This window comes from Marmota monax, unplaced genomic scaffold (genome assembly GCF_021218885.2).
Source record: "Marmota monax isolate L192 unplaced genomic scaffold, Marmota_monax_Labrador192_F-V1.1 WCK01_AAM20220418_F8-fsc00238, whole genome shotgun sequence".
NCBI classification, from domain to species: domain Eukaryota; kingdom Metazoa; phylum Chordata; class Mammalia; order Rodentia; family Sciuridae; genus Marmota; species Marmota monax.
The window spans coordinates 1805124-1831526 of record NW_026693175.1 but is presented as its reverse complement, the minus strand read 5'-3'; the positions used below and the strand labels follow the sequence as shown (position 1 = coordinate 1831526).

Sequence of the window (26403 nt, the reverse complement as noted above, 5' to 3'; positions counted from 1 at the left end):
TTTCTTTTTTATTTTATTTATTTTTTTCAAAGAGCAAATAATCAGGAAACAAATCCAAGAGGCTATTTTGCCAACTGGCGTGAGGCTAAGGGCGGGTGGCCCTTCCTGGCCCTGCAGCCAGCCACTATGGGCAGGGGAAGTGCAGCAGCAGCAGCACAGAGGGGCTCAAAGCCCGGATTCTGGCCCAACAGAGCCTCCCATTCTGTGCTTCCATCCCCAAATCCCATGCTTTCTCACTTCAGAGCGTCCACGTTCAACCTGCCAAATGCCACTAAATCTGCAAATTAAACCTCTGATTACAGAATTCCTTTTGATGTAAAAAAAATGTGGGGATTTTTAAAATGTAATTATTCATACACTAAGATTTTAATTGTGCTTCTTTTCTCCCTCTCTCGCCTTTTTTTTTTCCCAGGGCAGGTGATTCCCCTTCTGGGCCTGCCCGGGCAGCGCAGGGGCCGGTGCAGGAAGGAGCCTGCAGGACTTTCTGATGCGGCTCAGGATGCTCCATTCCAGGAACTGGGAAGGGGCCTGGCTAGTAGCTGGTGTCCCAGCCTCGGCCCACAGCCCCCTCCCCACCGCAGCCAGTCGACATCATGGGGAGTCCCTCCTGGGGCACGTTGGGCCTGGTCTGGAGCCAGCCGGTCACACTCTGGAACCCGCTGCGGAGGAGGACAGTAGAGGTGGGGTGGAGCTGCCCTCTCTCTGGGCCATTCCTCCTCGGTAACTGCCACCCACTGTGGCTCTGCAGATTGGTCATGAGGAGCCTCCCGTGTAGAATCTTAGCACCCTGTCATTTCCTTCCTCAGCGAATGGTCCTCGTGTTGAAGCAGGTATCAGAACTTCCTGTCCCTCACGGCTGGGTGGTCATCTGTCCTATGGACGGACCACGTTCTGCTCCCCTACTCACCTGCAGATGGACACTTGGGGGCTTCTGCCTTTGGGCTCCTGTCGATGCCGTGGCTATGACGTGATGTGTGACAACTTTGAGTCCCTGCTTCAGGTGTTTGGGTGCACCCCCAGAAATGGGGCTGCTGGATTATAGGGTACGGACTGCTCTTTTAGACGTGACCACTAACCCATTTTATTCCACTGTTTAGAAAAAATTCAACCCCTCTGGGAACCCAGCAGGATCTGCACGATGGGGTCCCTCAGGGAGCTTATCCCACCCCACTTCCCAGAAGCCCCGGTCACAACCACACTGACCTCCTTGGGGACTCCCGACACCCAAGCCCTGCCCCGCTGGGCCCCTCTCTAATGCTCTCTTCTGGGTTCTGATTCCCAGAGCCCTGGTCAGCCATACGGAGCAGCCCTGCCCTCCCGTCATACACTGTGCCCTGGGCCTGTGCCCCTCGTCGGCCCCCATGCTCACTAACCTGTGTCTTTCTCTATTGCCTCCTCCTATTGTCCTCAGGGGTGAGAGCTCCGGAGCAGCAGGCACTTCACCTGGTCACTATGTGCCTGAAACCCACCTGGCTTGCAGCACTTCTCCTTCGACCAGGCTGCAGGAATGAGGGGATGAACCTACTTTCCACGTGCTGGAGAGGGCACAGGGTTCTCCAGGTCAGCATCAAGGCCCAGGCACCTAGGAACAGACACCCTCTTTGAAGGCTGGGGAGGCAAATGTTAGATTTGCATTTACTACAGTGAATAAGACTGGAAGGAGTGAGCAGCCGACACCACAGGAGTCCTGCTCCTGGCTGCAGGCAGGAGGGTCCTTCCTTCTGAGGGCTCTGGAAGAGCTGCAGACTCCTCTGGCTTCTGGTGGCCAGGACATTCTCCCAGGTCCTGCCTGTGCAGGTTTGTCTCTGGTCCACATTTCCCCTTTTGTAAGGACACGGTCCTGTTGGGCTGGGGCCATCCTAATTCCTCCCGCTGAGATTGCCATTATTTCCAAGCAAGGTCACCGCACAGGCCTAGAGCTCACAATTCCGTCACCATTTGCAGGACACAGTTCATCCCAGAAGAGGGAATAAATGCCTGTGTGCGGGGTGGGCTCAGGGGCAGGGGGCAGGGCAGGAGGGTCCTGTCGGTTGCCCTTTCCTCCACAGAATGTCAGAAGCCAAGGCTGGAAAGCCCAGCCCTTGGCAGACCAGGCCACTGAGGCCAGGGAAGGCACCTTGTCTCTGTTCCCACGGACAGGCCAAGTGCGCTCATGCCCATCGGGCCAGGACCAGAGCATGCTGAGGCAGAGGCTGTACACAGGGTGAGCGTCAGGGAACAGACCTGCCAGGAAGCGAGGAAGGCAGGATGCGGGAGAAGCTGGCCTCAGAGCCACTAATCACAGGCCCCTGGGAGTCCGGCTGTGCCCTGTCAGGGCTGCAGCTAAGGTGAGGGAGCATGGATGCTGAAGAGGTTCTGGGCAGAGCACCGCAGCATCTACTATGCGGCCCTGGAAATGTCCGGTGCGCAGCCAGCGCTGGGATGGGGAGCCCGAGCTTAGCAGGGCTGTGGCCTGAGTGAGTAGCACCAGTCCAGCCAACCGGCCGTGGCCGGGTGATCCTGGAACAGCAGATGGAGGAGCCCATGGCCAGCAGCGCATCCCGACCTCGGGAAGCAGCGGGAGGCTGAGATCACGATATCTGTATCCTCTGGGCTGCAGAACCCCTGAGACTTCCTCCTCCCCTCCTCGAGAGGCCTCCTGGCTCCCTCGGGTCTGAGGATTCTGCAGTGCGCTGCCTCCTGACCGTGTGAGTGTCCAGGATGCCACGACACAGTGCCACAGGCTGGGCGTCCTCAGCTCTCCACCCAGTGCTGGAAACTGTGCCTTCCCGATGAAGGAGTCAGCAGTGTCCCCCAGGGACGGCCAGGGAGAGGTGCTCCTCCAGGGATGGCCATGGAGAGGTGCTACCCCCAGGGATGGCCAGGGAGAGATGCTCCCCACAGGAATGACCATGGAGAGGTGCTCCCCCCAGGGGTGGCCACAGAGAGGTGCTCCCCCCAGGGACTGCCAGAGAGAGGTACTCCCCCAGGGACGGCCACGGAGAGATGCTCCCCCCAGGGATGGCCACGGAAAGATGCTCCCTGGCCAGAAGACAGCTGCCTTCTCCCTGCCCGGGGTCTTCCGTCTGCAAGGGTCAGCTCCGATGACAGGATGCTTCCCTCTGAGAACACCTGGGCCAGTGCCGAGGGTCAGGTCCCGGCTGTGACACTCCTCTCCAGTGGCCTCATTCTTCTGGAACAGCCCTTTTGAAGACCTCCAGAGATACCACATTCTGGTCACTGCGGTTAGCACCGTCAGGAAGGGTACATGGTGCAGCCCCTACAACGGCAAGACCATATCCTTCCACGCTACAGTGACGTGCCTGACACACGCTCTCCAGGGCTCTGTCATTAACTGCCCAGCACTGGACAGAAGCCCACCGAAGTGACCGACCTGGTGGCTCCTCTACTCCATCCCTGAGTGTGTTTGGGGGTGTCTTCTAGAAATTGCTGGAGGTAGGCTCTGCCTTCTCCAGGATGCTGCCTTGGACCTAGCTGGCCATCACAACCACAGCAGGGACTGATAAGTGCTGGGTGTTCCCTGGCTATGGACACCACACCCAGGCAGGAGCAACACTTCTGTCCCAAGGAGTCTCACTCTCTCCCTTGGCAGGACAGTGACAGGAAAAGCTGCTGCCCAATGCAGGGCTGGCCACGCCCATGGGCAAGGGGCCTGGGAAGGAACAGAACACAGCCGGCCCCCTCACAGACCAGGACAGCAACGCTGAGGGGGACAGGAGGGTCTTAGAGGTCCCGGCTGCGACACTCCATCCTCAGGACAGGCCTGTGTGCGGGAGCCTCTGCCGATGTGAGCAGCCTGCAGCACAGACCAGGGCCAGGCTCAGAGCTTCCTGTTGTCCAGGAAAGACCAAGCTCTCCAGAGGTCCTGACAAGTGCTCCAGAGGTCCTGATGAGCTCTCCATAGGTCCACACGAGCTCTCTAGAGGTCCACAGGAGCACTCCAGAGGTCCACAGGAGCACTCCAGAGGTCCAAAGGAGCGCTCCAGAGGTCCACACGAGCTCTCCAGAGGTCCACACGAGCTCTCCAGAGATCTACAAGAGCTCTCCAGAGGTCCACGCCAGCTCTCCAGAGGTCCTGATGAGTGCTCCAGAGGTCCTGCTGCAGGGCCACTCTGCTCAGAGGTCCCCAGCCTCCCCAAGTACTGAGGGCCTTGCCCCTCTCTGCTCATGGGGCAAGGTGGGTACAGCAGTTCCATGTGTCCCCATGGGCAGGACCCCGTGGTAGGCACAGGCTGGAACTGCAGAGGGGAAGGGGGTGCCTCGGCTGGGGTAGAGCAGCCGCACTTGCCTGAGTCTCAGGCTGGTCCCTGACTCACCTTTTCTTGAGGATTTGCTGGTCCACTCCTGGCAGGGCCAGCTGATCTCTTTTCATCCAGTCAACTACCTATGGGGTATGGGGGAGGTGTGGCCTGGAGTACCCTTGAGAAGGGAAACATGAACTCTGCTCCTGGGTTTTCCAGTGTCTGGTGTATTGACTGTTTTGTCGGCGCCTTCCTGAGCCTCAGTTTCCCTGGGGAGAAGCTGAGAACCGCAATGTCCACCTCATTGTTGCAAGGTTTAGAGAAAGTATATGAAGAACCTGGATGTGCCCAGTATATAGTTGATGTCAAGAAGTGACCACTCTGGACAGATCTGTCTCCCCTGGACAGAAAGCTTCTGTGTGCCACCCCTCCTTCCACAGTCTGGAATAACATCTTCAGAGGCATCCAATGAAATACATGGAAGAAGAGAAAAGCTGGTTATATTGAAGCACAGAGACCGACATATTTTAAAACACAATATAGAAATGCACCTTTTATTGATAAATAACATTGTGTTGTGTCTAATAATATTTCAAAGTATCCAAGAGTGTTAGTGATAAGCCGGGATACTTATAACTGCTTGAATGTCACCTAGAAACACCAGTGAGTTCCATAGATGACAAGTGCCAGGCGTGGCTAACTCGCAGGTTGGCCACCAGCTGGTGTGCCTGAGGGAAGGTCTAACCTTGGCAGCACTAGAAAGACACAGCTTCTTCCCCTCCAAGTTCTCAGACCCTCTGAACTCCAACCACGAGCCCCAGGCAATTAGTAGACCTCAAGTTACAAGCCTGCCCTGGATTGGGAGGAGGAAGGGTCCTTTTCCACCAAGACCCCAGTGATGGCTGCAGCAAGGTAATACCTAAAGGGCCCGGCAAGAGAGCAGAATCAGGAAAAAAGGCCCCAGAGCTGCGGTTGGGCCTTCTTGCCAGACCTGACACCTGGAGGGGTCTGGCCTCTCCAGGGGCAGCCTTAGCTGGGGTCTTCCCCTGACTGGGTCAAGCCAGTGGTCTTCCACTTTCTATGCTTTGGAAAATAGCTGCTGGAACCTGAAGAAAGTGCCCAAGCTGGGACAGCTGACCCTCAGAAGGTCCGTGTCCAGGTTCCCCTCCCAGGGCCAAGTCCATCCTGGCTGCCCAAGGGAATGACAGCAGAAATTGCTGTGCAGCCTGAGAGCCAGGGTCCTCAGCTACCGTGCCCGTGGCTGTGTGACCTTGTCCACTCCCCTCTCTGAGCCCCAGTTTGCTCATCTGTAAAGAACAGAGAATGGGCTGGGGATGTGGCTCAAGCCACATGCATGCAGCCCGAGTTCAATCCTCAGCACCACATACAAAGATTTTGTATAAAGAACAGAGATTGGGAGAGAAGTTTCTCACAGGGGCTCCAGGCTCGCATTTTTGCTGTTTGAGAATTCTCTGCCAAAAGAGATTCTCTGGATCGTCTGCCACCTAAAAACTAAGTCTTAACACGTAATTTCAGCGTCTGCCTTTGAACGTGAATTTAACAGTCACAAGCAACAATACCATCTCAGCAGGCACAAGCCAGGAAGGAGAGGCAATAGGACATCCACAGGACAGCTGGACGTCACAGTGGCTGAGATGGGACTTGCCCCTGTGGTTAGAAGAAGTGAAGCACAGGAGCCAAGCCCCAAGTTAAAAGGGAGAGAACCGCGCTAACAGCCCCAGGAAGATCAGACCCCAGGCCAGGCTCCAGGCGGCCAGGGTATCACACAGTGACAGAGACCTTGCTTTCCATGATGCTGTCTGTAGATGTGTTCACACTAGATTGGAATTCGATTTCTGCTCATCCCGCACAAGAGCTGTCAGCATCCAAACTCACAGGGTTCCACGTTTATCCATGTCTCAGTACCTTTATTACAAAGCCAAAAACTACTTAAGACAACATTGGAGGCATGTGTGATTTTTTTTTTTTAAAAAAAGAGGGCGGTCCCAATACTAATTTTGAGAAATAATGAAGTTTTACAGTATCTCTGGAGGCAGGGGGTGTGGCTCAGTGGTGGAGCGCTCACGTAGCATGTGTGCGGCCAAATTCAAACCTCACCACCGAGAGAGAGAGAGAGAGAGAGAGAGAGAGAGAGAGAGAGAGAGAGAGAGAGAGAGAGAGAGAGAGAGAGACCTCTGGGGGCCCCTTGCAATGGTTAATTCCCAGAGAATTAAGTCAGACGGGCACTGTGGTGTGGGCCAGAGGCTGTGGGAGCTGGGAGGAGGACTTTGCGTGTGCTCTGCTGCCCTCTTCTGGCCACTAAATGCACCGGCGGGGGGATGTTTGTCCAGGGGAGCAGGTGGCACCTCGCAGTGACCTTTGTTTGCAGAAGCTCTGCCCAGAGCTGGGCCCCAACCCCTCTGAACTCTTATGCCCTAAATTCATTTGCAAGCAAGCGCTGTCCCTGCCTATGGGCAAGCAGTGAGGGACAGAAGTGATCCAAGCCAGATGAGGGGAGGGGACCCTCCCCAGGTGGGAAGTGACCCCCTCTCCATGTGATTGGCGACCCTCCCCAGGTGGGAGACGATCTTCCCCAGGTGGGAGGCGACCTTCCCTAGGTACAGAGAGACCCTCCCCATGTGAGTGGCGACCCTCCCCATTGACTGGTGACCCTCCCCAGGTGGGAGACGTGGGTCATGAAGACCCTCCACGATGGGAGGTGACCCTCTACAAGTGGAAGATACCTTCCCCAGGTGGGTGGCGACCCTCCCCATGTGAGTGGCGACCTTTCCCAGGTGGGAGACAACCTTCCCCAGGTGGGTGGGGTCCTTCCCCAGGTGGGTGGCAACCCTCCCCATGTGAGTGGTGACCTTCCCCAGGGGCCAAGCCCAGGGGAGTCTCCAGAGGTTTCATGGTGGCTCTGAAGACGGAGCCCTGCCAAGTTTTCCACTTGGCACCTGTTCCAGGCCCTGGCCTGGTCTCCAGAGCAGCTGCCCAAAGGAAAGAGTGCTCCTCGCAGCAGAGATGCACAGGGACAGGCTTACTCCACCTGCTGGTGTCCAACAGGCCTCTGCATTGACCAACCTACTGCGGATAAAAAAGCAGGGTGGAGCCCAGGAGGCCGCTGGAGCAGCAGCCCGGCACCCGCCCTGCCGCCCGGCAGCTCCTCCTGGATCTGCTCCCATGAAGGCTTTCAGGGGAGGCCACATTTGGGGGTCAGGTCCTGGGCATATGGGGTGCTCTGCAGGCCCCTGGGGAGTGCTTAGGTAGGGCAGGAGACCCCAAGCCCATCGCAGCAAGAGCTGGCCAGTGCTGGAGTGGAGGAAGAGGGGCTGCAAGGACCTAGCACCTGTACCGGGAGCCTGTCTTCTGCCCTGGACAGCTCTGGCCTATCCTGCAGCTGCTAGGCCTCCTCCTGCCTTGCCTCTCCCCAGCTGCCCAGCACCGGTGGACGTCTGTAGGGTAGTCCCTGGTCCAACAGGACCGGAGTCCATACAAAAAGTGGAAGTGCAGACCCAGACGCAGGGAAGATCAAGTGCAGGCTGAGGGAGCAGGTGCCATCTGTGGGCCAGAGGGACCCTGGAATGAAGCCAGCCCTGCGGAGCCCTGCACGTCCACCCTGCAGAGCTGAGGAGATGGCTGTCCCTGAGCAGTCAGTGTGACATGTCAGCCTGAGCCGACAGGTATGTGTGCATGCACATCCACACACACGCCACATGCACGCACACACCAGGCACATCTACACACATGCCATGCACATGCACACACACCACACACACCAGACACACACATGCACACACCAGGCACATCTACACACACACATCATGTACATACACTAGGCACATCACACACACACCAGGCACATACATGCACACATGCACACGCACCATGCACATTAGCACACATGATGCACACGCAAGCACACACACCAGGCACACATGCACACCATACACATATGCATACACATGCCATGCATGCACACGCACATACACCAGGCACATCACACACACACCAGGCACACACATGCACACGCACCACGCACATCAGCACACATGATGCACACACATGCACACACACCAGGCACATCTACACACACACACTTCAATGAAAGCAAGCCCCTCATGCCAAGTGAAGCTGGAGCAAGGCTGCGTCCTGCTGCGGCACCCACTGGCTGGCTGGGAGGTCACAAACCCTTCACCTCCGTGAGCCTCAGGCTCCTCTCCTGGCGGTCACCACAGGTCTGCCCTGAGGATCAGGCAAGGTGAAGCACTCCGCACTCCCAGAGTAAGGTCAACTCTGAGGCTGCCGCACCTCTTACCATAAGCAGGATCCAGCACTTTTAAGCCACCTGTGTCTTTTACCAACTGCCTTCTGAAGGGGTCTTCTTGCCTGGAGGCAGCCTTCCCTGGGTCTGCAGCTCTGTAGGGGTCTAACGGTGCCCAGCTGTTCTGGGCGCAGGTTGGAGGTGGACCTGGTCCAGCCACGGGCTCTGCTGGGGTTATCTGGGGACTGAGAGCCACAGTTGGGCCAGTAGTGGTCCCGCTAGCCGGGCCACCAGCCTTGGTGACCTGCAGTGACACCGATGAAGGGAGGGTTCCCTCTCTTGGGCCATTCGCCACTGACCAGGGGCTGAGCCCTTCGTAAAGCACTTTCCAGACTTTGATTCCTTCACTTTACAAACAAGGAGAGGGGGCTCAGAGAGGTTGGGTAACTTGTCCAAGACCAAACAGCCAGCAAGTGGTAGAGACGGAAGTGAGGCTGAGGGTAGGGCCCGTAAGCACCCACAGGGGAGCGGGGAGGAGGACCCCGGAGGGGACACACGGGGAAGGACAGAGGGAGCCCCACAAGAACGCGTGCACTGTCCAGGAGGCTCTGGGATGAAAACTGCACAAGCTCAAAGCCACAGAACCAAGCTCCAGGCCAGCCCCTGCTCCCTCACGGTGCCACCTGCGGGCCATCGCCCCTCAGAGCCTGGGTTTCCTCCTCTGTAAGGTGGGGAAACAGTAGCACCCACTACACAGGTCATCATTGGATTACATGAGCCAATTTTTGCAAACTGTCAAATGGCACGTAGCTGGGGCTCTTGGGGCCACCAGGGGAATTTCTCCCTCTACAAAAACATTTAAAATTCTATTACATTAAAAAATAATAAAATAAAGTTCTATTACACAACTGGGTTGGTGAAGGATAAAAATAACCATTGCTCTTTTGTTCAGGGGGGTACCAAGGATTGACCTCAGGGGCGCTCGACCACTGAGCCACATCCCAGCCCTATTGTGCATTTTATTTAGAGACAGGGTCTCACTGAGTTGCTCAGTTCCTCGCTGTAGCTGAGGCTGGCTTGGAACTCTCGATCCTCCTGCCTCAGCCTCCCCAGCCGCTGGGATTACAGGTGTGTGCCACCAGCCTGGCCACATTGCTCTCTTTTGATTTAAAACAAAAACAAAGACAGGGGCCTGGAACAGTGGGGCACTCCCTCGGCCAGGGCCTGTTGGGCCTAAAGGGAAGAGAGCCACTATGGGACTGGAGTCCTGGAAACTGTCCCGTTGTGGGCTTTGAAGCCCATCACTCTACAGGAGTCTCCTCCCGCCCTCTGGTCCTTCCCTGGGGCTCCCAAAGCCAGGCCTCCGTGTCCATTGTGCCAGCAGCTGGTGCCCTCACACCCTCAGTCCTGGAGCACCATGGAGATGCTGTGTTCTGATGGAATGCCAGGTGCCCACTGGGTCAGGTCACAGCAGCCCTGAGGGTGGGACCAGTGTCTTCTGGCAGCAGTTGACCCTGTGCCTGTCTTCCCTGGACTCTTGGTACGCAGGGCAGGAGGCTGACTCTGAGAGTGCAGGATGCAGGTTTGCCTAAAGCTTCTCCCAGTGCCACAGGATCTGAACCCAGGGACACAGGCAGCTCTGCCCTGGCCCCGAGGTGCAAGCAACAGGCTGCTCTGCTGGGTCTGCACACCGTGCTACCGAGGCTTGCCACTGGCCCCTGGGGTCCCCACCTCGACCCTCTATACTGCAGGTGCCAGACCCACTGAGCAGCGTCCAGAGAGTCTCCTGCCCTAGCTCTTTAGGAGAAGGAGGGTGTCAGGGTGGCTCTAGGGAGCACTCTGGGGTCCAAGGCCCAGAGGAGGCCACTCTAGCGGGCTAAGCAGAAGCACTCGGGGAGGCACCCCTCCACCGCTGGCTCAGGTGCTCGACCGCATCCCGAAGCATCAAGGTCCAGTCGTCCTCCCTCTGCATGGGGGTGCATCGCGTCTCCTTGTTCTCTAGAGCCAGGATATCCGCTGGGGTCTCCGGGGTCAGCCCGGCAGCCAAGACGGCCTCGGGGAACTTGGCTGCAGAGGCAGGGGCGAGGCAGCACCTGGGAGTGCTGTGGAGGGTGGGCAGCAGGGGCAGGGGGGTAGCAGGAGGGTGGGCAAGGCAAAGGCAGAGGAGGAGGAAGGAAGGGGAAGGGCCGGACAGGGAGGCCCAGGGAGGACAGAGGAACGGTCAGTACTGACGGGAGCCTGGAACTTAGCTGAAGCATCCTGCCCTTGCCACTGGACTCCATTGCCCCCTGCTGGCGCCCTGGGTATCCCCTCTTTCCTGCTCTAGGCCACAGGGCCAGGCAGTTTCACAGGCACCCATCACACCACCGAAGCCCCTTCCCCATAATCCTGTGGCCCTGCTTGGGGAAGAGCAGGGATCCTGAAAGTCAAAAGACCCAGAAACCCAGACCCCACGGCCACACCTGGGCTGCTGCCTGTCCAACTGCTGGTAATGGTAGCTCACGGCCACGGCCGAGTGAGGGCACAGCAGGTACCGGTTCTCCTCCCAGCAGCGGCCCATGGCCCTGGTAATGGCCTCATCGGACACCGATTGCGACGTCACTGCCTCAGAGAGCTAGAGAGTCCAGGGCCAGAGGGGGGTTCAGGGGTGGGGGTGCGGGGCAAGAGGACCAAACCCCACCGCATGCCGCACAATGGACATCAGGGACTCTAGGGAGTGCTGGCCCAGCATGCCCTCAGCCTCCCTGTCTTGAGCTGTCCAGCCTGGAGGGAGCTCGGCCGAGGTTTGACGCAACTGGAGACTCAGCACCTCATGTGCAGCCCGGCTCAGCGCAGGGCACACACAGCTCTGGTGTGGCACCCTCCCCCACCCCTACTCAGCACAACCCAGCTCCAGGGGGCCTCCTGGACTCAGAGAAGACCCCTTCTTGGTGCCCCCACCCACTGTGTGCTCGGTCTCTAGTCATCCTCTGATCACATGCATAACGTGCTCATAACACGTGAACACCTGCACACACTCCAGGCCAGGCCACCTGGGCCAAAAGCTGTTCACACGGGCACCTCCCTGAGGAGTCAGAGAGGCAGCCGATTTCCTCCCTCCCTCTCTCCCTCCCTCTCCCTCTCTCTCTCCTTCCATCTCTCCCTATCCCTCCCTCTCTCCCTCTCCATCCATCTCCTTCCCCCTCTCTCCCTCCCTCCCTCTCTCCCTCTCCTTCTCCCTCCCTCCCTCTCCCTCTCTCTTCCTCCCTCCCTCTCCCTCCCTCTCCCTCTCTCTCTCCTTCCATCTCTCCCTATCCCTTCCTCTCACCCTCTCCCTCCCTCTCCATCCCCCTCCCTCCCTCTCTCCCTCCCCTCTCTCTCTATCCCTCTCTCCCTCCCCCTCTCCCTCCCTCCCTCTCCCTCTCCCTCCTTCTCTCCCTCTCCCTCTCCCTCTCTCTCTCCCTATCCCTCTCTCCCTCTCCCTCCCTCCCTGGGCTGGGCTTAATGGACCCAGGCCTGAGGCACCCCCGCCCCCAGGCCAACAGTTGTATTTGTCTCTGTGGGCCCAGCCCTGGGTGCAGTCCTTGGCTCCTAGTAGAGCCACCACTCTACTAGGTGAGTGGTGGCCACAATTCCAGCAAATGGAGTGTCTCCTGCCCACACAGTCAGGGAGAAGACGCAAAAAGGGGACATAGCCTCTGTCTTCACGGGCATCTCGTTTCCGTGAGGGCAGGGGAGGTAGATGTCAACTCCTGAACCAAATGCTCATCTAAAGCAGCCAAAGACACAAGAGCCCCTCAGGTCTGCGTCACACTACCCAGACTACAGAACGTCTCCAGTTCTGAGAACAACCCTTAAAATGGACGCTGACCTTGCAGAACAAGGTTTTATGAGAGATCCCTGAGGGAGCTGAGGGGAGCCTGCGGGCTCCAGAGGTGAGGGACAGAGGATGATTCCGGAGGTGAGGGGCACCAGAAAAAAACGGAAAGACCTGGGTAGTTAGTGAGGACTCTTCGGATATGGGAGAGAAGTGGACACCAAGCCAAAAGGCAGACTGTAGCTCATGTCTGCCCTCTGGTCCCCGGAGGCAGGCATAGCCCTGAGGGACCCTCAGGGAAAACTCAAGCCGACTTCAGAAATTCTGTACTTATACACAAGACAAGGAACCATCACCAAGCTGCATTAAAACAAAAGCGATCCTTTCCAAGTGGATTCCTACAGTGAAGGAAGTTTCTTCTTCTCTAAGAGGGAAAGAGACAGGGAGCAGTGCCTATCCTTGGGAATTTACAGCCTTGGAAAATAAAAATATGACCCTTGCTGTGTCCATTCCACACTGTCAGGCAGCAACCAAGTGCCTCGAGGCACCAGCTGACCTGCATCCCATGGGGCACGAGAGGCCCGGGTCTCGAGTCATTGAGGCAGAGTCTTGAAAACTGGCCAGTGTCTCCAGGCTGGCTTGAGGTGGACCCTGCCTGGCTCCAGCCCAGTCTTCTACTGCCCATCTGATCAGTAAGTCAACCCACAACTCACAGCAGGCCGTCGAAAAATCAGCGTCCCCTTCCCTTGCCCCACATGACAGTTTGGATGTGAGGTGTCCCCCAAAAGCTCAGGTGTGAGACAGTGCGAGGAGGTTCACTGGTGGTGACAGTCGTGACCCAGCGAATTAACCCCAGTGGGATGAACTCAGTGGTGACTGAGTGGAGGGTGTGGCTGGAGGAGGGAGCACTGGGCGTGGCTTTGGTACACCTTTGTATCTGGACAGTGGAGTCTCTGCCTCCTGATCACCGCGTGAGCCGCTTCCTTCGGCCACACTCTTCCACCATGATGTTCAGCCCCACCTGAGCCCTAGGAGTGCAGCCAGCTGCCTGTGGACTGAGACCTCTGAAACCATGAGCTCCCAAGGGAACTTTCCCTCCCTAAAATCGTTCTCATCAGGTCTTCTGGTCACAGTGTGAAAAAGCTGAATGAAAGACCCCAATTTCCCGACCCCACATCAGTGGCATGCATGGCTGTGCCCTCTCCTCTCCGTGGTGTGGGGACTGACCTTGCCATGCAGTTCCTTAGGTAGCTGCACACTTTGGGTCCTCTCAAACTGCTCCATGAGGGCTCTTGTCACCTGGCTGTTGGAGCCGGAGAGCAGCCAGAAGATCCTCTCCATGTTGTAGGGCATCTGGGCAGAGGTCAGGGTCCCAGGCCAGGCCAGCCATCCACTCCAGCAGCCCCACCAGCCAATGCCTGGGCAGGACCCGCTCTCCCCACCTCACACCCACCTGAATGTCCATTGCAGATGCCAAGGACGGTCTGACGGCCTCAGACAGAGAAAAGTCCCCCTGCCGGATGGCCCTGTGGATGATGTCATTGTGGTTCACCATGGCCACCAGGCGGATGGGCAGGCCCATCTTCTGAGCAGTGCACCCAGCTTGAAGTAAGACAGAGAGCAAGTTTTTAGAAACAAAAACAAACTTTTTAAAAACTTGGGCTTCACCCAAATCGAGAAATTCTTAACGCTTCTTAAATATTTTGTGGTTCAAAGGACACTGTCAATGTGAAAACTCATGGAACAGGAAAATATTTGCAAATCACATATCTGATTAGGGACTTATATCCAGAAAATATAAGAAATTCTTACAACTAAACCAAAAGTACAAACAACTCAATTCAAGAACAGGCGAATGATCTGAATAGAGACTTTCCAGAGAAGATACACTAATGACCAGCGCACGTGAAAAGACTCCAACATCCTCATGGAAATAGGTAAATACCAACTCAAACCACAGCGAGACCCACTGCAAACCCACTAGGACGACTAGAATCAAAAGGGCAGATGGTAGAAAGCGCTGGAGGATGTGGGAAACTGGAACATTCCCACACTGCTGGTGGGTACGTAGGATGTTGTTTGGAAAACAGTCTAGAAGTCTCTCAGAAGGGCCACAGGACCCAGCCACTGCACCCAGTCACACATGCAAGAGAAATAAAAATGGAGGTTGACACAGACACCTCACACAAACGTTCCCAGGAGCGGTATTAATGATATCCAAAAAGTTAAAATAACCCAAAAGCCCATCAGCTGGAAAGCGGATAAACAAAACATGGCCGCACAGTGCCCCCTGCAGCCTGGAAACCATCCTGCCAAGTGACAGAAGCAGAAATGACACTGCTGCCTGATGTTACTCCATAAAATGTCTAGAACAGAGAATCAACAAAGGGACTGCGGCCACCTAGGGCGGAGGGAGAAATGGCTCGAGAGGAAAGTGGGTGACCGCTAACGAGGACAGGGTTTCTTTCTAGGGTGTGCTGGTCACGCAGCTCTGTGTGTACTAACGTGCACACTTCAGATGCATGCACATGATACTGATCATACAACAACAAAGATACAGCTGGAGAGGACATTGCCATGCCCTGTTCTCTGTGAGGCTGACCCACACACTGGCCACCTACCAGACACAGAGGCCACTCATTCTCAGGAGAGAAAAGGAAAGTCCCAAGAAACAGGTCAAAATGACCTGTCTGGGGCCTGCTCAGTGGCAGAGTCTAGGTACAAAATGTGCCGTCTAAGTCCAGGGCGTATATGTGTCCTAGGATCAGTGGCTTTGGGTGGCACTTCTGGGATAAGCCTGTGGGGGAGAGGGTGGCCACACAGTGTGGAAGCTGTCAACCTCTGTCCAACCATAGCAGTTCCTATTTGCACAGAGCAACCAAAGCATCCCCTGCCCAGACGTGGGGCAGGTTGGGGAGGGTGTGCTACGTCTGGGACCTGACAACCCAGCACCCAGCACCGCGCCCAACCCCGCAGAGCACTCTCAGTCCTGTTTCACTTGATCCCGGTGAATGTCAGGATGCCCTGAACAAGGAGGAGGAAAAGCACAGGGGCCTCACGGTGGCTGGCAGAGCAGGCACCTAGGAGCACCCTCAGCTCTCATGCCTGTGTGCTCTGCCCTCAGGGTGACCATGGCACCCAGCACAGAACTCACAGGAGGGTGGCACTGGTCACGGCTTTCCCGTCTGTGCATCGCTGCCTGGAGGGCCGTGAGAGGGCAGGAGGCCCTGGCCCTGAGGCCGCTGACCCTCCTGGTCACCACCCACCGTACTCTGCTTTTGGTGGAGGAAGCCACGCTTCCTGGCCACAGAGAGGCTTCTAGGTCCCACCTAAATCACCGGGGGCCTCAGAAGCAAGGCCACACACAGTTACAGAAACAGCAGTACTCTGGTCAGCACCTGCATCTGAGGACTCCACATCTGCAGACTCAAACACCGTCAAAAGTATTTTTGAAAAACTGCATCTGAGCCAGGCACAGTGGCACATGCCTATAATCCCAGCAGCTGGGGAGGCTGAGGCCAGAGGATCATGAGTTCAAAGCCAGCATCAGCAATGGTGAAGTGCTAAGCAACTCAATGAGACCCTGTCTCTAAATAAAATACAAAATCGGGCTGGGGATGTGGCTCAGTGGTTGAGTGCCCCTGAGTTCAATCCCCAGTACCCCTCCCAAACTGCAACTGCACCAAAGATGTGGAGACTTTTTCTTATGATTATTCCCTAAACTGTACAACTATTTACACAGTTTTTTAGTTTTTTTTTTCTTTTTTTTTTTTTTTTTTTTTTTTTTTGTACCAGGGATTGAACCCAGGGACATTTAACCACTGAGCCCCAGCCCCAGCACATTTTATTTACTTATTTTTTTAATTCAAGGGTAGGGTCTCACTGAGTTGCTTAGAGCCTCACTGAATTGCTGAGGCTGGCTTTGAACTTGGAATCCTCCTGCCTACAGATGTGCGCCTCTGTGCTCGGCTACACGGCATTGCATATACTGTATTAGATGTCATCAGTCGTCATCTAGAGGAGACCTACGTCTTCAGGAGGGTGTGCTCAGGCTATGTGTAAACACTACACCGTTTTATAAAAGGGCTATGAGCATCCTGAGCAACACCCCGTGCGCACAGTGGACTGAGACGCCACCCGGTTGGGCAGCACTTCCCCTTACAAGGTTCCAGGGCACACGGATCTCACCTGCCACTCACAGGAGTCCTCAGAGACAATAGGCGTTCCAACCCCTGAACCCAGGGACCACCCCACGCCCATGCCACTGGTACTGGGCAGAACGGAGCCATCCTAGGTCCACAGGCTGCCTCTCTGCACCTGGTCTGTGTGCCCAGCAGCGAGGACATCCTCCTGGGCACCTAGGCTCTATGCCTAGCAGTGGGAACATCCTCCTGGGCACCTAGTCTGTGTGCCCAGCAGTGGGGGCATCTTCCTGGGCACCTGGGCTATGTGCCCAACAGCAGGGAGATCCTCCCATGACACCTGGGCTGTGTGCCCAGCAGCAGGGACATCCTGTGCCACGGAGCTGCTTGCTGCCTCAGCAGCAGCTGGCTCTGCTGGAGCAAGGCCACCACTTCTGGGGGAGGGTGCTGCCACGTGCTGGGCAGCTGACCCTTGGCCTCACATCTCCACACCCTGCTGAGTACACTGGGTCAGGCTCTGGAGCCCAGGAATGGGCCCTCACCCTCCCTCCACAGCAAGCCCACACTGTCCCCAGGAAGGCGGCGCAGGGGAGGGGCACTTGGGCTGAGAGGAGACCTCCTCCCTCCCGTGCCTTCCCAGCCACAGCTCCTGAAGGTGGGGCCATGGAAGCTCCTCTGAAAGCCCATCTGCACAAGAAGCCTCCTTACCTGCAAGGTTCCCAGCAGCCCCTGTTGGTACCACCACCTCCACGGTGGGCAGGGGACACCCATCCAAGGAGGGCGCACAGCGGAAGTAGGCGAAGAAGTAGTGGGCCATCTGCACAAGGACCCGTGACCAGTTGACAGAATTCAGGCTCATCAGGTTGTGCTTCTCCACAAAAGGCAGGTCGGCAAACACGGCCTTGATGGGCACGTCCAGCTGGTCACTGTTCCCTTCCACTGCAGGAGAGGCAGGCGCTCAGGAGCTGAGGAAGCCCCGGACCTCCTTAGGTCACCTTTGCTCAGCTCAGTTCTTGACCTTCATGGGGCTTAGCCTTGACATGAAGACCCAGGAGAGAAACAGCATCTCCTGTTCTGTTCCTGAAATCCACTCACTCAAGAGACCAGAATGCGACACCAGAACTCCTTCCAGCATTCCCACTGCCACAGGAGATAAGACTCAGGGCCAACCTCAGGATGGGGGAGGACCCTCCCTGCACTCCAGGCCCACTCCCCACTCTTGTCCCCCGCGGGAGGATTACTCCCTGGGGGACAGTGAGGGGCTGGCCCTCTGCCCCACAGCTCTCTGGGGCTGGGCTGGCCACGGCACCCGTGACCTGCCGTCACTCAGCTCACATGTAGGTGCCCTGCTCCCCGCGCCTACCGTCAGGTGAGCTCGTGTGGCCGACCCCCCTTCCCTGCAGCAGAGTGGATCATCGACCTTCATGGGCACATTACTGGGCAGACTTAGCAGCTGGCTGCCCATTAGCTGGACGCACACTCCCCTATCCAGCTGGACTAGCAGTGCACCAGCACCAATTCTCAGCTGATGCCAGGGTCCATTTCTGCACTGGACCCACAGTGGGAGGGGAGAGGTGGATTTACTGGGGAAACAGCAGCACAGGCTTCAGGGTGGTGAGCCATTCTCCCCTCGCCACTGGCAGCAGTTCTGAGGCTGGGGACTGGGCGTGAGCCCTAGTCAGCCTCGCTAAACACGGCAGTCCCAGTCCTTGGCCAGGACCAAGCTGTTGGAGCCTGGCCTTCCGTGGAGTCAGGGTCCAGCTCAGAAGTGGGCAATGAGAGATGAGGGATGTCTGCTGCAGTTGTGGGAAGAATTTGCCACTTGTGAGGAGTCCTGGCAACCACAAGTCACTGCACAGGACCACGAGAGCTCAGGACTGGGGAAGGCAGAGCAGAAGAGGAAGAGCTTGGGTTCCTGAAGGGCCCAAGACCGAGCCCAGCCCACCTCTGGACACCCAGTCACAGGAGGAGGAAATTATTCTTGTTTCAGCTGATCTGAACTGGATTATCTGTCACTCTCAGCCAAAAGCACCCCAAATAATATAATCAGTAAATATCTAGTGCTTGCTGATTATTCTGTGCTTAAAAATTGCACACTTACGTGGAAATCAACAAGCCTGTGAGCTGAATCAGTGTCCACACTCGACAGTCCTGTTGTCCACTCTCCCTCCCCTGAGACCACTGGTCTACAGGAAAACACACATTTGCCACCGTTTTTGAAAGGACGCAGCCCCCCCACCCCCCACAGTCCAGCCAGCAGGTTCCAGGAAGGGAGGGAGGGAGGAGGCCAACACACTGCCCGTAAACAAAACTTTCTCCAAAGTCTGCTGCCTTGTTTCTGGAAACTCAGCACACATACATACAAATCCACCCCCAACTGGGGTATACAACATGCTGCACTACTGTCCACATATGGCTGCCACTACTTCCCACGGCCCCACCTACAGCCACTGGTGGAGGACACGCTCCCACCTGGCCCAGAGCTGAAAGCCCTCAGATGCCTGTGTACAGAAAAGAAAGGAGTAGGTGGCAGGACAGGGGCACAGAGGCCGCCAGGGAAGGCATCCTAAACCCACAGCTTGCAAGGCTGAAGGTGACCAGGACCTCTGCTGCCTGAATCCTGGGTATTAAAGTCCTGTGGTGACTACAGTAAAAATGTAGCCAAACATGGACAACTACCAAGGCTGAGGTGGAAGGTCTGCCAACACCGCGTCAGCTAACCTGGGGACTGCACACTGGGGCGTGTCTGCACTTGCTCAGTAGAAGAGCAGGGGCTTTTTGTTTGCTCTGGAATGGACAGGGGAAGGACATGCAGGCTCCTCCCCAGGGGAGTCTGCTCCACAAAGCTGGTGTTACATGAGAACAGCCTTGAGGGCCACACCAGGAGCCAGCAGCCTCGAGGGCCACACTGGGAACCCACCGCTGTAGAAGGAACGCTCTGTTACTCCAGTGCTGCTGCTGACGCCTCAGGTGAAGAAGCAATGTGCCCAAAGTCTTGGTATACAAAACCCCAACCACGACCCCTGCTGCTCATCTCCCTGCTCCCACCTGGGGGTACCCCAGTATGAGCTGGGTGTGAGGGAGAAAGACCAGGTACGGCCCCACCCAGTCTCCCATCCTCTCCACTCTCAGGCTCTGCAGTCATCAGACGTGTTCAGAACCGACAGTCTAACTTGAAAACACACGGTTCTCTCCTCTCTCCAGCTGCGACAGTGCTATATCCTCAGGAGGTGGCCTTCTTGTGTGGCTAGCTGTAGGTAACTAGTGATGGGCAGCCATCTGTCCTGAGTACTGGGACCTGCTAAGCCAGGTCAGCTGCGTTGCCTCTGCCAGCAGGGAGGGCGTGAACTCCAACATGCAGTGATCCGTACCCTTAGCTATCCAACTCATTGCTGCCCTCTGAACTTCAGGGCCCGAGGACAGGAGTCCAGTCGCTGCATGGCCTTCTACACACGACGCAGTGGGCTGAGCCAGCACAGCAGTGGTGTTTTCTGGGGGGGGGGTGGTTTTGAGCCTGCGCTTCCTACACGGTGCTGTTCCTGGGGGTTCCTGGTGTGGTCACTCGTCTGTCAATTTAGGAGAGTGGGCAGCCAGGAGCCTCCCCAGAGATAAACCAAGGCAGAGCTCCAACCTCAAAATATGACCACTGAGGGCAGGAAAGGGGAGAGAAAGAAGAGAAGGAAGGACGCTGCCCCAGCCTCTGCACAGCACCCACCTTCAAACACATGGACGTTCTCCCTCAGCACCGTTGTCATCTGGAGCTCCTGAATCCTCGAGCAATGGCCTTTGGGCAGCAGAACGATGATGTCCACATTCTTAGCCTCTAGAACACTCTCAATGGCAGCACTCCCAGTGTCCCCAGATGTGCCTGGATGACAAGAAGGGCGGCCCCTCTCTTTAAAACAGGGGAATGGGAAGAAGTGGCCCTTGGAGCATGGCTGCCAAATGCAGCAACGACCACTCTCCAACCCTTGCTGGACAGGAATTCCGCACTAAGCCCCAGTCTGTAGACCGTAGAGGAAGCTCAGGACCTCGGACAGCGAGAAACCACACACCTGAAGTGTTCTGTGTATTTAAAGATACTTTCCTGAGAAGCATCCTCAGCCTCTACCAGACCCTAAGGGGTCCGTGGCACAGAAAAGGGTTAAGGACCTTGCTCCAGAGGAGCCAGTGGAGGGCACCCTGCAGGTGGACAGTGCACATTGGGGACACTCAGGCTACACCCCTCACACCCAGGACATGCACCTACAACCACGGTGATGTGCTTCTCCCTCTTCTCCAGGAAGTACTGCAGGAACTGCGCTGTGCAGCTCAGGGACAGGTCCTTGAAGGCACGTGTGACCCCATGCCAGAGTTCCAGGACATTCAGCCCCTGCACCAGCCTGCACAGGTGGACCACGTCCTTGTGGCGGAATCTGCTGAAGGCACGGTCGATCAGACCTGCAAAGGTGGGCGCACCGTGGGGGAGCATGTCACCTCTTCTCCAGCTCCCCAGGCTCTCGAGCACTTTGAAGTCTGGGAAATGTGCCCAGAGGCTTTCTGGCAGGTGGGTGGTGGATTCTCAGCTCTTGGTGGGCAGAGCTGGGGTACGGTGCTCACCATTCAAGTCGTCCCTTGGAATGAGCTCAGGACCAATGAAGAGCGAGCACAGCTCCTTCACCAGGCCAGGATAGGAGAGTGAGCGCCACTGCCGCAGGGTCTCTCCATCCAGCTGTGGGAGCTCCTCGGGCACGTAGAGGCCACCATCAGGCGCATAGCCAGAGAAGAGGGCTCCTTCAAAGTCAACCCGTGGGGCCAGCCCCCGGGTGCTGATGTACCACATGATCCTGGGGGCTGCAGAGGAGACACCACGGTGGCACCTGGTCCTCCAGCACTCAGCACCCCACAGGCGAGGCGCAGCACCCAGCCCCTTCAGCTGGCCCATGAACCACCACGTGCCAGGCTGCAGCCCAGACTGGAGACAGGAGCCTTCCTGAGTCCCCCGCCAGCTTCACCTGTCACAGGCCGAGTCATGACCCCTCCAAAGGGATGCATTTCACAGACTGCTACCTCGGTGAGGAGGTAGGGAAGCAAACTGGAAAAGAAGGAAGCCCAGTCACCGTGGAAAGGCCAGCCTTGGAGTGGGGCCAGGGACAGCAATAGAGGCAACTGCCATTTTTATAGCCCCCTCGGGAAGAACAAGTAGGTCTGCTTCTGCTCAGAAACCTCCACCTTCCAAAGCTATTTAGAGATGCTGCATTTGACCTAGTGGATCTCAACCCTGGTCCTTCTCCAGGATCAATTAAGGAGCTTTAAAAAAATTTACATGCCTGGAGCCCACGGGATCAATACATTAGGCTCTTTAATCACGCGGCTCCTGGAGGGAGCCCCCCTGCAGCCAGGATGGACAACAGGCAGCTGCTCATCACACTTGGCCTGGGACCCACCTGGTTTTAAACCTGGAAGTCTCACTTTCCAGAAAACCCTCAATCCCAAGCAGAGTGGTGTCGCATTTCTCATGACTCAAACACTCAGGATCACTCCAGGGGAACTGGGCTGCACAAAATAATCAATAGAGACAGAGAGACCTTTTCCTTTGGGTCCTGTGATGGCTCCTCTGACCTTAGGGGGTCCATTCAAATGAGGCAAGGGGTCAGGTTTCAGGGGGTGGAGTCTAGCTTTGTGATGTCTGCTGTCAGCAGGTTGACTGACACCTAGGAAGGCCACACCAAAGGTAGAGCAAGAGAAGGGGACACACAAAGGGAGTTTCCACAGAACATTCTATCCCCAACAGGGCAAAGGGGTAGGATTACAAAAGAACAGGTGAGTGTAGTTCAGCCCCAGGGGTTGGCCTACTCAGAAGACTGGTCTTGCTATCCAAGTGGGATAATGCCCAAGTCGCCACGAAATGTGGTGATTGGTCAGAGCCTCCTGTTTCAGGACTGGAAGGTGTGGTCACTCAGAGTGGCTCCCCACAGACTGGCACAGCTGGTCACCTAGTTGATGACTGGTGCTGACCTCTTGGCCTGGTCCTAGAATACTGGTTGTAGTACTGACATGCTCAGGGGCCCTGGCTAGCTGGCAGGGGCTCGTGGTGTGGGAAGACCACAGCAGTGAGTTTAGGGGTTCTGGATGAATTTGACTGAGCAGTTCTTGATACCACTTAGATTGTTCTGTGCTGCAAGGAGTGGAAGGGACTCTGCCCCCTGAGGCAAAGTTTCTTGTCTCTTGGAGGGTGTGGCTAACACTGACAGAGAAGGACAGGCCTCGAACACTATGTGTTTCTGACACCTGCTCTGCATGGGCTGTGCCCCACTCCTCTGCTGGCACCTGAGTCATGTGGTTTATGGGCTCCATCATTGAACCCACAGATCTTTTGAAAGTGAAAGGGACAGAGGTTTTTGTGCTGGGACAATGGGTATAAGCAAAGACCCTCTCGGGCAACCAGGGACATAGGGTTGCCCTACACAGAAGTCCAGGTCAAAGACATGAAATCGAGGCAACTCCAAAGCCACCTAAGATGGCTCAGCAAAGCAGGCAAAGTGCCTTGGAAGACAGGAACAGGGTCAGGAAGCAAAGGCAGAAATGCCTTCAATAAGACAAGAGTTTCTGAAATTCTGTGGCAAGGGTCAGGGCCAACAAGCTGCCCCAGTCCCTGGAGTAACTAACAGGAAGGCTTCACCAGGTCATTCCATAGGACCAGAGTAGAGAGAATGCTAGAGGATGGGGGAGGGTTGGAAGGAGGGAGGGTTACAGGAGCAGCAGAAGACTATGTTCTCTAGATGCCCTTCCCCGGATGGAAAAGCACCCAGCTGCTGGGGGACTGGGGTCTGCTCTGCTCCCCACCGGACAGGCCAGAGGAGGCAGACAGCCTGTCCAGGATCAAAGGAAAGAGGCCGACTGGACTCTGCACCAGCTCCTTGGGCAAGAACTGTCCCGGTTCTGTCCAAGGACCTCAGGGGCAGCATTCCCAGGACAACAGGGAAACGCTATAGAGAAGCACACACCATAGGGTCCAAGGTAATGGAGAAGTGCAGAGATAGAGCCAGCTGCCACCAGGGTCACTAGCCGAAGAAGAACATCCAGCACTGTTCTGGGCTGACAGCTGAGGAGCTGGGCGAAGTGGCCGCTGGAGTGTATTACTGTGACTCCCTTGGATCTTATTCCAGATTGAAAACAGGAAAACGCTGAAATAACCTGGGTAACTGGTAAGGTCCCTCGGAGCGCTGAAGGTTGGGTCGGGATAGGGGTACAACTGAGGACGCGCTCTTGGGAAGAGACTGCAAAGGAAGCGGTGGGGCAGCGGGACGCTCAGTGCTGGGGGCAGAGGCCCCTCGGGCGGGAGGTGGGGAGGTGGGGCCCAAGACAGGGTCTGGGCCCAGGAGGCGACTCTCAGGAGGCTTGAGGCCCGCTCCCAGCATCTGCCCACGCCATCTTCCCAGTTTCGAGCTCATCAAGAGCTGCTAAACCCCGCAGGAAGCGCAGAGCACAGGAAGCCTCCCCCTCCGGGCTGCCGCGCGCCAGGAAGAGGCCAGCCCGGGCGCGGAGGCCAGCGCGGCCCTGGAAGCAGGGCTATCTGAGAGCCAGAAGGTGGCCCGAGAGGCAGCGGAGGGCGCGGCGACGCGGGGGCGGCGCGGTTACCAGTGGACGCAAGTCGCGGCAGGCCTTCCGGGCTCCCCACGGCGCGCGCGTCTCTGAGCGAGCAGGGCTCGGGCCTCCTGGCAGGAGGATAGGCTCCGGATTCTAACGTGGGACTGGAAGGCTCCGGGACACTGCGGGAGGACCCAGCAGATCGCGGGAGAGGGCGGAGCAGGGGGCGGGAAGGGACAGGGCGAGGGGCGGGAGGGGCGGGGCAGGGGCGGGAAGGCGGAGTGCGGGGCGAAAGGGGGTGGGAAGGGGCGAAAGAGGGCAGAGCAGGGGGCGGGAGGGAGTAGTGCAGTGGGCGGGGAGGGGGCGGGAGGGGACCGGGCAGGGGCGGGAGGGGTGGTGCAGTGGGCGGGGCAGAGCGCAGGAGGGCGGGGCGCTGAGTGGGCGGGGCAGGGCGCAGGCGGGGGCGGGGCAGTGGGCGGGGCGGGCGCAGGAGGGCAGAGCACGGGGCGGGAGGGGGTGGTGCAGTGGGCGGGGAGGGGGCGGGCATGGGAGGACTGGGGCCTCACCTACCAGCACCGGCTCAAGTTGACTTCGTGTGGAGCCTCCGCTCTAGAGAGACTAGAAAAACTCATTTTTCAGATGAGACACCAGAAGGCTAGATGGGAAGAAGAAAGTCCCTTCCCTACTTTGGGCTTCCTGACTCTCCCAGCGAAACCAGAGAACTGGGCAGTCCTTAATTCTAAGCTGGGTGTGGAGCCCACGGGATGGGGGACATCAAATTAGCTCAAAAAAGTCCTTTACAGATGGTGGAATGTGATAGGCATCATTATCCAAAGTACATGTGTGAAGACACAATTGGTGTCAACATACTTTATATATAGCCAGAGATATGAAAAATTGTACTGTGTACAATAAGAATTACAATAAGAATTGTAATGCATTCTGCTGTCATTCATTTTTTAAAAAACAAATCAATTTAAAAAAATTTTTTTTAAAAATCCTTTACAGGGGCTGAGGGTGCTGTTTGGTGGTAGAGAGCTTGCATCGCTAGAGCCTTGGGCTCAATTCTCAGTCAGGAGCTGGGCTCCTCTGTAAGGAAGCACTTCAGTAGAGATCTATTCTAGGGTTTAAACAAACAAACAAAAAGGCTGCTCCTAGTTCATTTTTAAGAACAAAATCTGGGCTGGGGGTGTGGCTCAAGCGGTAGTGCTTGTCTGGCATGCGTGCGGCCGGGTTCGATCCTCAGCACCACATACAAACAAATATGTTGTGTAAAAAAAAGTCTGGAACTTGGGGAAGAAATGACCTCCAGATAGTTCCAAATGCGCCTGGGACAGTGACTGATGTTCTCACATTCACACTCTGGGTCCCCTTAAGAGGCAAAGTTAGTGGAGCTGGACCTGACAGGTGGCTGGAAGTCGCTGGCCTCAGGGGGTTAGAAGATGTGGAGCCACACCTATTTCCCCCTTTATTCCTGCAGGACACTTTTCTGAACTTGTGATCTCTGTTAACTCAAGTGTCCTACCGTCCACACACTGGCCCACTTGACATGGCTGCACAAGTCTTGGCAGCTGCAGCTTACTGTCTAGTCTAGCGGGTCTCCTTTTCTGGAAGAGGAAGATGGAGGGAGGCCTGAGAGACCCCACTGCTCCTCCCAACACAAGCTGGAACCAGGGGCTTGTCATGGGGCTCACACAGGGTCAGGAGCCATTCCCACTTTGACTCAGAAGCCCTATCCTGGTGGTGAGGAAGACAGAATTCTGAGAGCAAGCAGGAACAGAAGGAGCATGGAGTTATTATTTACAGACTTCTGCAAGGTGTCAGCATTTAGTTTTTGTAAGATTCAAAACTTTCTTTTCCTTTAATCCTTGCCGATTGAGTGCTCAGCTGTCTGTAGCTAGGAGACCAGTGATCCTCGAAGCAGAGATCAATGGACACAGGAGTCCTGGTTGTCCCTTTCTTCAGGCTCTTCCAGGCAGGGTGCCTCTGTCTCCAAGCACTGGCGGCAGGAGCTAGAACCAAAACCTTAGCAGAGGGTGAGGAACCCAGGTCTGGACTTCAGCAGAAGACAGCAACCTGCTGGGAGCCCCCCCATCTGCTGTGAGAGCAGAGGCCAGGTGCAGGATTCTACTGTCCAAGCCAGACCAGGACAGCAGTCCAGAGGGAGAGAGGATGCCATCTGAGTCAGGACGCACCTGTTCTCTGAGGGTTTCAAGTTTCTATCTGGATGATCTATCAGCCTGTTGGAGGGGGCATTGTGTGAGGAGGTGAGTGGTACCTAGGCTCAAGCACCTTGAATCACACTCAGGTCCCTTCCTGAGTTTCTGACTCTCTGTAACAAGGGTTCCAAATAAACAGCCCCAACTTATCAAGAAAAAACTGAACTGGCAT

At 56.5% G+C, this 26403-nt stretch overlaps 2 protein-coding genes across 5 annotated transcripts; both read right to left on the bottom strand.

Annotated features, from left to right (window-relative positions):
* Nucleotides 1-5911, bottom strand: LOC124100400 (uncharacterized). Its single transcript, XM_058583030.1, has 2 exons — nucleotides 5822-5911; nucleotides 1-4694 (listed from the first exon to the last, which is right to left on the bottom strand). Exon 2 carries the CDS (start codon nucleotides 3209-3211, stop codon nucleotides 2279-2281), a length of 933 nt encoding a protein of 310 aa, XP_058439013.1. The 5' UTR covers nucleotides 3212-4694; nucleotides 5822-5911; the 3' UTR covers nucleotides 1-2278.
* On the bottom strand, nucleotides 4767-24220 carry Thnsl2 (threonine synthase like 2). Of its 4 annotated transcripts, XM_046455898.2 has the most exons (10): nucleotides 24064-24220; nucleotides 21043-21276; nucleotides 20689-20883; nucleotides 20159-20311; nucleotides 17152-17382; nucleotides 13755-13903; nucleotides 13529-13654; nucleotides 10968-11119; nucleotides 6042-10607; nucleotides 4767-5909 (listed from the first exon to the last, which is right to left on the bottom strand). In XM_046455898.2, exons 2-9 carry the CDS (start codon nucleotides 21263-21265, stop codon nucleotides 10382-10384), a joined length of 1455 nt encoding a protein of 484 aa, XP_046311854.1. In that variant the 5' UTR covers nucleotides 21266-21276; nucleotides 24064-24220; the 3' UTR covers nucleotides 4767-5909; nucleotides 6042-10381. The 4 variants fall into 4 exon arrangements, with proteins under 4 accessions (XP_046311854.1, XP_046311856.1, XP_046311857.1 ...); XM_046455900.2 differs by lacking the exons at nucleotides 4767-5909; nucleotides 24064-24220 and adding an exon at nucleotides 23430-23648 and having other exon boundaries at nucleotides 9448-10607; XM_046455901.2 differs by lacking the exons at nucleotides 4767-5909; nucleotides 10968-11119 and having other exon boundaries at nucleotides 9448-10607.
* Between the last annotated feature and the right edge of the window lie 2183 nt (nucleotides 24221-26403).

Excerpts from the sequence above, each read along its gene's own strand:
- LOC124100400 (XM_058583030.1), bottom strand. The coding sequence starts at position 3,211 with ATGTGGTATCTCTGGAGGTCTTCAAAAGGGCTGTTCCAGAAGAATGAG.
- Thnsl2 (XM_046455898.2), bottom strand. The coding sequence starts at position 21,265 with ATGTGGTACATCAGCACCCGGGGGCTGGCCCCACGGGTTGACTTTGAA. Across the intron at positions 13,655-13,754 it reads CATCTGCAATGGACATTCAG|ATGCCCTACAACATGGAGAG; the intron begins GTGGGTGTGAGG and ends ACCTCTGCCCAG. Across the intron at positions 10,608-10,967 it reads TTGGACAGGCAGCAGCCCAG|CACTCCCAGGTGCTGCCTCG; the intron begins GTGTGGCCGTGG and ends CACCCTCCACAG.